At 36.4% G+C, this 11,745-nt stretch overlaps 1 protein-coding gene across 1 annotated transcript; it reads left to right on the forward strand.

The window, feature by feature from the left end:
- Positions 1-5,651: 5,651 nt before the first annotated feature.
- Positions 5,652-6,993, forward strand: LOC127120356 (peroxidase 10). Its single transcript, XM_051050769.1, has 3 exons — positions 5,652-5,968; positions 6,058-6,249; positions 6,334-6,993. Exons 1-3 carry the CDS (start codon positions 5,753-5,755, stop codon positions 6,904-6,906), a joined length of 981 nt encoding a protein of 326 aa, XP_050906726.1. The 5' UTR covers positions 5,652-5,752; the 3' UTR covers positions 6,907-6,993.
- The last annotated feature ends 4,752 nt before the right edge of the window (positions 6,994-11,745 follow it).

An 11,745-nucleotide genomic window follows, 5' to 3' on the forward strand; every position in this document is an offset into this window, starting at 1 on the left:
AATACTTTGCCCTCAGAAGGATTGTAGAAGTAATACCCCTTTGTTTCTTTAGGATACCCCACAAATAAGCATTTGTCAGATTTGGGCTCAAGCTTAGTTGAAATTTGTTGTTTCACATAAACCTCGCAACCCCAAATCTTCATGTAAGACATATGTGGTTTCTTATCACTCCATATCTCATATGGTGTCTTATCAACCTTCTTGGATGGAATATGGTTAAGTGTGTAAGCTGTTGTCAATAGTGCATGTCTGCAAATGGAGTTTGGAAGATCGGCGTGACTCATCATGGATTTAACTCATTAGGTTTCATCCTTTTAGTATTAATGTTATAAGTTGGCATTATGAGATCAAAGACATATAGTCCATTGTTCATTTGTGCAGAAGCATAGAATATATCATTCAAATAAATTGAGCAACAATTGTTCTTTATTATAAATGAAAAAACCAAACTTGTCCAAACAAGAAATGGAAATAATATTCCTGCTAATTGCAGGTACATAATAACAGTTCTCTAACTGAATTATAAAACCACTAGGTAAAGTCAATAAGATCCTACGGCTAAAGTAGCAACCTTTGCTCCATTGCCAACTCGTAGGTCAACTTCACCTTTTGCCAAATCTCTACTCCTTTTCAGCCCCTGCACATTTGTAAAAATGTGAGAACCACATCCAGTATCTAATACCCATGATGCAGAAGTAGATGAGTTAATAACAAAAATACCTGAAGTTGAAGTCTCTACTCCATTCTTCTTATCTTCCAGGTACTTTGGGCAGTTTCTCTTCCAATGTCCGGTCTTACCGCAATGGAAGCAGGTGCCTTCTTTTGCTATGCCTCCACTAGGCTTCAAAGCAGCAGTGGGTCTGGGATTTGCAACTTCCTTTCCCTTCCCCTTATCACTCTGCTTAGTGGGCCTTTTGTTCTGTCTCTTTCCATTTCCGATCATTAGAATGGACTTCCCTTTTGACTTCAGATTCTGCTCAGCAGTTCTTAACATGGCTAGCAGTTCAGGAAGAGATTTGTCCATATCATTCATATTGAAATTTAGGACAAATTGACTGAAACTATCTGGCAACGATTGCAAGATCAAATCAGTCGCAAGTTCCTTTTCGAGGGGAAAGCCCAATCTCTCAAGGTTTTCCACATACCCAATCATCTTGAGTACATGGGGACCTACAGGGGCTCCCTCAGCTAACTTGCTTTGAAAAAGGGCTTTTGAAACTTCAAACCTCTCATGCCTTGCTTGCTCTTGATAGAGCAACTTCAGGTGTTCGATCATATCGAACGCTGACATGTTCTCATGTTGCTTTTGCAATTCTGAGTTCATGGTAGCTAGCATGAGACAAGCAGTTTCATTGGCATCATCGACATGCTTCTTATAAGCATCTCTTTCTGCCTTAGGTGCAGAACTAGGAGGTTCCTCTTCAGGAACAGGTGTCTCCAAGACATACAGCTTTTTATCATGTTTGAGGACAATCCTCAGGTTTCGGTGCCAATCCATAAAATTTGTCCCAGACAATTTTTCCTTGTCAAGGATTGATCGCAAGATGTTGTTAGAGGTGTTTGCTGTCATGGTTATCTACATAAGGATTAAGAAAATATAAGCATCATTGACATATTTAATTAGGCCTTTAATCAAATATGCTCTCACTATTTTACTCAAAACAAATGACCCTCATCATTTGATTCGGAAAATCCCGTTGGAAGATTTTCTAGTGGGTCGAGATCCCTATTTCACTTCGTTCTAAGTCCGCGTAGGCGGATTACACAAAACTAGGTTATTTAGGTAGGAACTCCTTCCAATTGTATCTCATACAACTCTCGAAATTTCAGTTGGGTGAATAACTCCTTATTCCAATCCATCATATGGATCATTCCCAACTCTTGCTTCTAAACATATATAAGAAAATTATAATTAAGTTTGACCCATTGTTTTAGCAGTTGGATATTACAATTATCCCATCGCACCTTACCAATATAGAACATGCACCTCGCTTTGGCGAAACCTACATTATTCGATACTAGTCTTGATGAGTGCTAAAACTTGGAAAGCAAACATATATAATATTCTCATAATTTGTTTAGTTAAGTTTGACCCATTGTTTTAGCAGTTGGATATTACAATTATCCCATCGCACCTTACCAATATAGAACATGCACCTCGCTTTGGCGAAACCTACATTATTCGATACTAGTCTTGATGAGTGCTAAAACTTGGAAAGCATAAACTTAATGTTTTAGTTTGAGGGAATTGTAATCGTTATGATCTCACCGGCTTATTTATCATATAAATCGTCTCTCACATGCATCAACATACATTCACATGCATCAACATACATACACAATGAAACAGTTATGGCCCCTAGCGCAATTGTTCTCCCAAGCCAATGAGAGAACCTAAGCTAACCTACAACGATCTAAGCTTCTCCAAGCAAGATCTTCAAGGTTGTCCTCCTTTAGTATTGAATTCTTCTCTAAGCTTCTCCAAGCAAGATCTTCAAGGTTGTCCTCCTTTGATCTTCAAGGTTGTCCTTCTTTGACATTGTCTTCTTCTCTTTCTTCATATTTATATTACAGAAGAAACTCGTTTTACATACGAGGGATTGAGATGAGAAAAGAATTTACATTAAGAGATCAAAAGGAGAGGCACGACACGCAGGTCGTATTTAAAAACCCAAAACAAAATAAAGGAAGACTAAGGCCATAACTGATCATAACAAGGCAACAATAATAAACACATTATTATTATTATTATTAATCTTAATTCCTTTAATTAATTAAAACCAAATTAAATTTCGGCGACCGATCACACTACGCAGAGGCAGCGCCCTTGCGGGGTTGGAGGGGCAGCGCCCCTGTCCAAAAATTTTAATGAACAATTCATTTGAAATGGACATTGTTTTGCATGAACACAACCCTTGCGTAATCACAAAACAAGAACCCCAAAATTTTGACTCTGGGAGTGTGACGACCGTCACAGGCATGTGACGACCGTCATAGGCAATGTGAGTGTGACGAGCGTCACAGGGTTGTTACGACCGTCACAGGTCAAAACAGAAATGCCTAAAATTCTGTGAGTCTGTTACGACCGTCACAGGTCAATTTATGGGTCTGTTACGAATGTCACGCGTCTTGTTACGACCGTTACGCATCCAGTTTGTTACGCTTGTTACGCTCGTCACACGAGCTTCACGCGGCCAAATAACAAACTTTGAAACAGTCAACACACGTGTTCCAAAAAACCCTAAATTGACAACTCCTTGACGGCACAACCCTTGCGCCGTCACCAACCCTAATACGCCAATTTCAGACCGTCAAACACACCTCGATTGTTGATTCAGTATGATTGATCAACAGGTCATTGTTTCACCATACTAATGTCGGATTCCGAAGCAAATGACCATTGATCGCTCAAAGGAAAACAATCATTTAGTGTTCGAATGAATGAAACAGAAACAGTATATCACATATACCGTACTTTGCATTAGGATTACTTATATCATATATAAGTTGATCGGTCTCAATTGTGTAACCTATGGACGATCGATGTATCGCTGCTTCACCATACTAATGTCGGATTCCGAAGCATAGTCAACATCAATCATCCAACTCGTACACTCATGATGCCAAATTTAATTGCCCGTTTAATTAATTGATTCATTTTGTCTTTTAATCATATTAATACAGAAATTAAACACCTATCCGATTCATGGTTTCGTAAGTGGCTCTGATACCACTGAAGGAGAATTGCGACCCAAAAGCGCAGCGGAAATTAAAATTTTCTCCTTTAGAGATCCTTACGAATGGTCATGATCAGTGATAGAATATTTACCTCTTGTGACGGTTGAAACCTTTGGTGCAGATCTCTTGTGACAATCAAAACCTTTGATGCAAATCCACGAAGCGATCACGAACGTTGAACGATGACAACGTCTCTACTCAGTCCACACGAACGGCTTCCTTCAATCTCAGTGCTAGCTGGTACGAATGAAGGCTTTGAGTGAGAGAGAGATAGAGAGAGTGAAAACGAAAAGGAATGCAACCGCCAACCAATGCTTTTGCACAAGGGTTCTATTTATAGAACCACTTGTGTGGGCTTCAAGCTAAAAGCCCACTTAAGTGTATTTTGCCCCATATCTTATAATATGCCCAAAATCACTTAAGCCCATGGTACCTTACCATATTTCGTATTCTACTCAAGTGCATCGTACCTTACGATGTTCTATAATTCACTTAAGGGCACCGTACCTTACGGTATTCCTTATTTACTCTATCTCTCATCAATCCGTCCTTTGTGTGTGACCCTGTAGGTTTTCGCGGCGTTGGCAATTATATTAAATCACGTATTTAACATAATAAACAGTGAGCGGTATCTAGCAACACATCACTGCTACCCAAGACACGAAAATGTCATGTGATCTGACAATTCCTTCTGTGATAATACTTATGTGTATAATTACCCTTTTGCCCTTATGTCTATATTGAACACAAGGTATAGACCGTGTCATCCTTGTCTAGTTCAATATTGGGCCCGTAGACATTTATCCTGTTATGCAGGATGGGCAAATTCCATCTAGGTCACTCATGTCCCTCAGCATGCTTCGTGGAGTACCCATCAACTGTCTTTATGGTTATCCAGTTACGGACAACGTTGGATCAGCAATAAAGCACTCGACTCTACACCTAGGATCCATAGTGGTTTCAGGTCGAAGAGTGGAATACACTATTATCACCATGAGAATAACTTATGACACTTTGCATAACGTTCTATATAGTATTCTCATAGCGGGTCAATCCGGTATAAATATTACTCTTAATATTCATACCTATGTTTAAGACTTAATAACTCTTTATCCATGATCCATGAGATGTGATCATCAGTCTACAAACATAATAGTCTTAATGTTTTAATGTTATCCCACTTCACACTAAAGCTCGACTACGGATACTTTAAGAATAGCGCCTTTATGTTTAATGTGTTCTCATGATTAAGTCACACTTAATACATTAAACGGACTATCTATTCTAGGGACTTTATTAATCAATCATAATAAAGAAAAAGCCTTTTATTAATTCGATACAAGTACCAAAAAGTATTGGCCTCTAGGGCTTACACCAACAATCGGGACACTTGTCGAGAAGTCGTCAGTATATAATAGAACTATTAATGACTAATATCTAACATAATTCCTAACATATACCATTATTATTAGACTAATTTTAAATTATCAAAGAAAATAATATCATTGACTAACAACCTAAAGACAAAAAAAATACTAGTAAACACATTCACACGTATGAAACATCACACACTTTCGGTACATATCTATAATTTCTTCTTTGAAATATTCTTTTCCTAGTAAACCCAAACAATGCCTAACACTTATCCTCATGAAAGTGCAAAGCTTCTTGGTATCTTGGCAGTGCATGGACAAGTAGCAGACAATAAAACAACACTCTTTCAATCAAACTCCCTTGTACATCATGTGTAAGCTAAGCACTATACTTTTGGGGCTGTTTTAATATTCTCATGCACTGCATCATCTTGCCACTTAGAGCAGAAACTTTGGACTTCTACCAAACATCTTTAGATAAGGACAATTATAGTGGCTCTACCACTCTCTATAAAACAAAGTTAACAAGTAACAAGTGGTTTATTTATGTTCTATAAATTGTTTCATCTTACAACTTAGTGTCAACACAATTATAATTAACTTTGTTAACTCAACAAATTAATCTCCTCAAGTTTCAACTCATGGAGTGTGTCTCTAACAAACATGTTTTCGTCTTTATACTTTGTCTTGTGTTTCTTACTCCATTTGTGTACTCTCAACTTAATTGCAACTTCTATGACAGAACTTGTCCAAGCCTTACCAGAATAGTTAGATCCAATATCTTGTCAGCTATAGCCAATGACTCAAGAATCGCTGCGTCTCTCTTGCGCCTTCATTTCCATGATTGTTTTGTCAATGTAATTAACCTCTCAAAAGTTGAATCATCAACGAATTTCATATTATTATCGTCCTTGTTTAACTTCTTTAATTTTTGTGTACTACTCAGGGATGTGATGGATCGGTGCTACTAGATGACACAGATACTCTAAAAGGAGAGAAAAATGCATTACCTAATAAAAATTCATTAAGAGGATTTGATGTAATAGACAAAATAAAGTCTGATATAGAGAGTGCTTGTCCATCCACAGTTTCATGTGCTGATATACTTACTCTTGCAGCAAGAGATGCTATATATCTGGTAAGAACTCTCACTATAGTTTAACTATTATTGTAATTATTGCATGTTTGATTATGACTTGGAAACATTTTTGTTTACTTTCAGAGTAAAGGACCATTTTGGGCTGTACCTCTTGGTCGAAGAGACGGCACGACAGCGAATGAGAGTGAGGCAAATAACTTGCCATCGCCCTTTGAACCTCTTGAAAACATTACTGCTAAGTTTGTTTCCAAAGGTCTTGAAAAGAAGGATGTAGCAGTGCTGTCAGGTGCACACACATTTGGCTTTGCTCAATGTTTTTTATTCAAGTCAAGACTCTTCGACTTTGGTGGCTCTGGTAAACCTGATCCATCGCTTGATTCGTCACTTCTACAAAATCTACAGAAAATATGTCCAAATCAAGCTGATTCTAATACCAACTTGGCTCCGTTGGATCCTGTGACGACAAATACATTTGATAACACATATTACAAAAATGTTTTGAGCAATACTGGGTTACTTCAATCAGACCAGGCACTTCTGGGTGACAACATAACTTCTTCATTGGTTAACAATTATAGCAAGTGGCCTATTCTGTTTTTCAGAGACTTTGCTGTTTCTGTTGAGAAAATGGGTCGTATTGGTGTTCTTACTGGACAGCAGGGTCAAATAAGGACTAACTGTAGGGCTGTTAACTAGATATATGATATGGTATGATTATTATATGCATCTGTGTTTTCTCTTATTATATATTTAATAAGTTTAGTACTATATAATTGTATTAAACTTGGCTTTGCCCCAAATAATTATATATATATATATATATATATATATATATATATATATATATATATATATATATATATATATATATATATATATTTGCATGTATTAGTACATGTATCTTATGGGTTTGTTTGTGTTTGGGAAATTTATGTTATAGTTGAAATTTCCGTACAATCAAATTTAAGGTTTAATGTTTAGAATCTAGGGTTTAGAAAGGTTAAGTATGAAGGAATCCAATTAAATGGGTGAATTCTAAGTAACATTTATCCTTTTATTGTTATGTTTTACTTTAGAGCTTGGTAGCTCAAACATTCAAATATACAACAAGTAAGTTAGAAAATGATAAAAGACATGAATATAATTTATATCAACTTCGATCAAATAATTTATTTTGAAGGAGAGAGCATCTCTTCAATTTATTATATTTCCAAACTTATTAAAAGAGATTTAAAAAAATTATAAGAAAATAGTCACTCAAGTTTCCAAGAACAGACCCTATTTATACCCATATATTTTTCAATCTCTATAACTCTCTATAATTGAATCACACATGTCTAAAATATTTAGAAGTGTTCAATGCACTTAGATATCTCCAGAGGTTTCTAAATTCTAAAAACTTTAAGGAATATCTATCCTTGTCATTCTAAATTTTCCAATAGGATTCTTAACATTTCTCTCGGTCTTCAGCTCCGAAGTTCTAAAGACTCTGAAGACAAGAATGATAGAGATATATATTTATTACTACTGAAAGCAATAGATCTTTAATAGGCTTAAAACAAGACCCATTAACAAATGGATTTGCAAACTTAAACAGTCAATTCTGATACACGTGAAACGACTAAACCAGACCAAATGTCTGATAGATTTGTGTTGTCGATCACCCGTCAAACTCACCCCTTGACTACCACCGATGTCGGACCTTTGCCTCTCCACCATATTAGAACTGCTTCCACTTCCTCCAAGCGTCACCGACCTCTGCTTCCGCCACACCTTTTCCCCCGTATCTTTTGGAGTCGCAACCAGTCTGTTAGGAAACTACGCCAAATTTCCCCAAAGTCAGATTAATGAAAAGCGATAAATGTGGAATAATAAAACATAAAGATTGATAACGGAGTTCATCCAAATATGCCTACGTCTCCGGGTTGCTGCATATCTTTCTATTGAAAAGGGAAATTTATACAAAGTGTTTACAAACAATCACAATCTCTCACTACCTAAAACTCAATTATACCCAAGAATTTCACTAACTAGAAGTCTCTGTAATTGTCTTTAAACTCTCTCAAGGTTGCAATGTTTTTCTCTCTCAATGTTGGAATATATCTTCACCATCACCTCCTATTTATAGGTAATCTTGGTCTTGAATACCTTGATGTCCAATTTTACTTCAGCACCAAGTAACTTCCTTCTTGACCAAGTAATCTTGCTAACTAAGTAACAAAACTTGGTGACCAAGTTATCTTGGTGACCAAGTAAACGATCTTAGTGGCTAATTTTAATCTTGCTTCTTGGTTAAGATTGTTTCACAATAGGTAGCTAGTAATATTAACTAGCAATCTCCCACTTGAATACTGAATTCAATTGGTCTTCACGCATCAATCATACAGCAGCCTTCTCGTCTATTACTCTAGCAGGCCTACTCAAATTGAGTACAACTTTAGTTTGTCGATGGTTACCACCTTTGTCAATATGTTTTTTGGGTTCTTTATTCCTTCAATCTTGTTCAATGTTAGTACCTAATCCTTAAGAAGAGATATGATGAAGTGATAGCAAAAATCAATGTGCTTTGTTCTTGAATGAAATGTTGAATTCTTTTGCAAGATGTATTACACTTTGACTGTCACTATATAAGGCATTATGCTTTTGGATGAAACCCAAATCTGCCAACAACCCTTGAAGCCATATCAACTCTTTGTTGGCTTCAGTTACTGCTACATACTCAGCCTTTGTAGTGGATATAGTAACAATTTTTTGTATTTGCGACATTCAACTAATTGTTGTAGTACCAAGAGTGAATATGTAACCAGTAGTACTTCTTCGGTGATCGACCTCATCTGTAAAGTCTGCATCTACATAGCCTTGTACTTTAATTTCTCTTTTACTTAAGTAAAAACACTTCTTTGTAGTGTCTCACAGATACCTTAAAATCCACTTAACTGATTCTCAATGAGCTTTACCTGGATTTGACATAAACCTGCCAACAACTCCCATTGCATGGCCAATGTCGGGCCTCGTACAGACCATTGCGTACATCAAGCTTCATATTGTTGAAGCATATGGAACCTTAGCCATGAGTCCTTTCTCCTCCTCTGTCTGAGGTGATTATTCCACGGATAAGTGAAAATGATTTGCCAAAGATGTGCTAACCGATTTAGCGTTGCCCATGTTGAATCTTTTCAAAACACAGTTGATGTACTCTGCTTGAGATGACTGTAAAACTCCACTTTTCTTATCTCTTGTGATTTGTATTCCAAGGATCTTCTTTGCAGGACCCAAGTCCTTCAAGTCAAAGTGTTTTAACAACTGCATCTTCAAGTTTCTAATCTCGTCCATATCTGAACCTGCTACTAACATATCATCGACATAAAGTAGAAAAATAATATAACTAGAATTATATCTCTTGAAGAAGCAACAGTGATCGATGTTGCACTTCTGGAAACCTTCCTTATGCATGAAGCTTTCAAAATTCTTGTACCACTGTCTTAGAGATTGTTTAAGGCCATGCAAGTTCTTATTTAATCAACACACCTTGTTCGCCTTCCCTCTTTCTGTGAATCTTTTAGGTTTATGCATGTATATCTCCTTATCTAAGTATCCATGAAGAAACGAAGTCTTCACGTCTAACTGCTCAAGAAAGAGGTCTTCATTGACAGTAATACTCAATACTGACTCGATACACCTATTTATTGTGAAGTTCCTTTTCCCATAGGTAACTCGTCTAGTTCCCATGTTTTATTGGAGATTAAAGACTTCATCTAGTCTTTCATGGCAAACTTTCACTTACGAGCATCTGCAGTCTAACATGCCTCTGCATAATCCTCGGCCTCTCCTCCATCTATTAACAATAAGTAACCTGCTAACCTTTTGTTAGGGACATGTGGTTAAGTGAACTTTCTCAATAAAGGGGAATGTTCTATGTTGTTTGATTCATATAATTCCTCAAATTGAGGACTTTCAGGAACATCATTTAAGTTTGCATACACAGGCTCATGAACATCTGAATCTCTAGCGGTTGTGTTATGCCTATCATTGTACATCATTTTCTCATTGAATATCACATCTCTATTGAGAATCATCTTTTTGTTTTTGTTATCCTAAAGACGGTATCCAAACCCATCCTCACCATAACTGATGAAAGTGCACTTCTTAGATTTAGATCAGTTTATTTCTACCTTTATCACTAATATAACGTATGTTACACATCCAAAAACTCTAAGATGTGAGAGTTTTACCTTTTTTCTGCTCCATACCTCTTATGGTGTTTTATGATCCAATGGTACTAATGGACCTCAGTTGATCAAGTAAGTTGTTGTGTTGATTGCTTCTACCCATAATTTCTTTGGTAGGCCTAACTGCATACGCAAGCTTCTGGTTATTTCTGTCAACTTCCGGTTCACATGCTCAGCTACACCATTGTGTTAAGGCATACTTGGCATGGTTCTATCCATTATTATACAACGCTCATAGAAAAACTTCTTGAATCTAGTGTCTTCATATTCATCACCATTTTCGGTTGTGAGCTTTTTGATCTTCAGCCCTGCCTCATTTTCTACCATGCCTTTCCACTTCTTGAAAGCCTCGAATACTTTTGACTTATGTTTTATAAATTATATATATACCCTTCTTTATTGATCATCGATAAAAGTCATGAAGTAATTCTTCCCACCAATGGATGAGACAACTGTTGGACCCCAAAAAGTTTGTCACTTTCTCTATTAAATTCATAACCTCTTAAAAAGTAGTCAAAAGCCCTTTTATAGTAGTTCCTGCATGTCAAAGTGGCGCACAATCACGGACATTATGGACTGCATTGCTTCACATGTGACATCATCGTGCCCACAATGTCACTATCACACGCGTGAATTCCAGGGGCTAAAAGCTGATTTTTCTTCTCTTTTTCTTCAAAAAAATTCTAAGTCCCATTCCTTTCACTCTTAGCATTTTTTGCTCGATTCTTCACACTTTTGGCATTACTTTTGCTCATTATTTCAACGCTTTCATCCGAATTTTCTAGTAAAAATCATGTAATGACGATTGTCACCATACAACTCGTGGTCAATTAAAGCAATATTACGAGGACTTGAGATTAGTACTGGTTTGTGCGTCAATGATGACTTCTCGAAAAGTGTATCGATAATGTCAAAGTAATAACAAAAATATCATCTTCATGAGTATTGTACTTTAACAATATAATTGTGCATGAAATTAAGCAACTAAAAAGGGGAGGTTTTGTTAGAAAATTGGTTCTAAAACGAGAATGTAAAAAGGATAAAATTCAAGATACTGAAGGCAGTTAGGTATTTTATATCGAACCCCCTTATTTTTACTTGTTGATGAATTATGCACTTATTGAGTTTCAATTAAATTATTATCTCACTACGAATTAACAAAACTACTACACCTAATTCCTTGGTGTATAGTTCATTAATTTACACGATAATCCCATAATTCTTTAGGCCAATTTAAAGTTAAATTAGGAGTTTCTAAGTGCTTTAATTCAAAACCAGTGAACTCTAATTACCTATCCCTAGTTAT

This window comes from Lathyrus oleraceus, chromosome 2 (assembly GCF_024323335.1).
Source record: "Lathyrus oleraceus cultivar Zhongwan6 chromosome 2, CAAS_Psat_ZW6_1.0, whole genome shotgun sequence".
In the NCBI taxonomy this organism is placed as follows: Eukaryota; Viridiplantae; Streptophyta; class Magnoliopsida; order Fabales; family Fabaceae; genus Lathyrus; species Lathyrus oleraceus.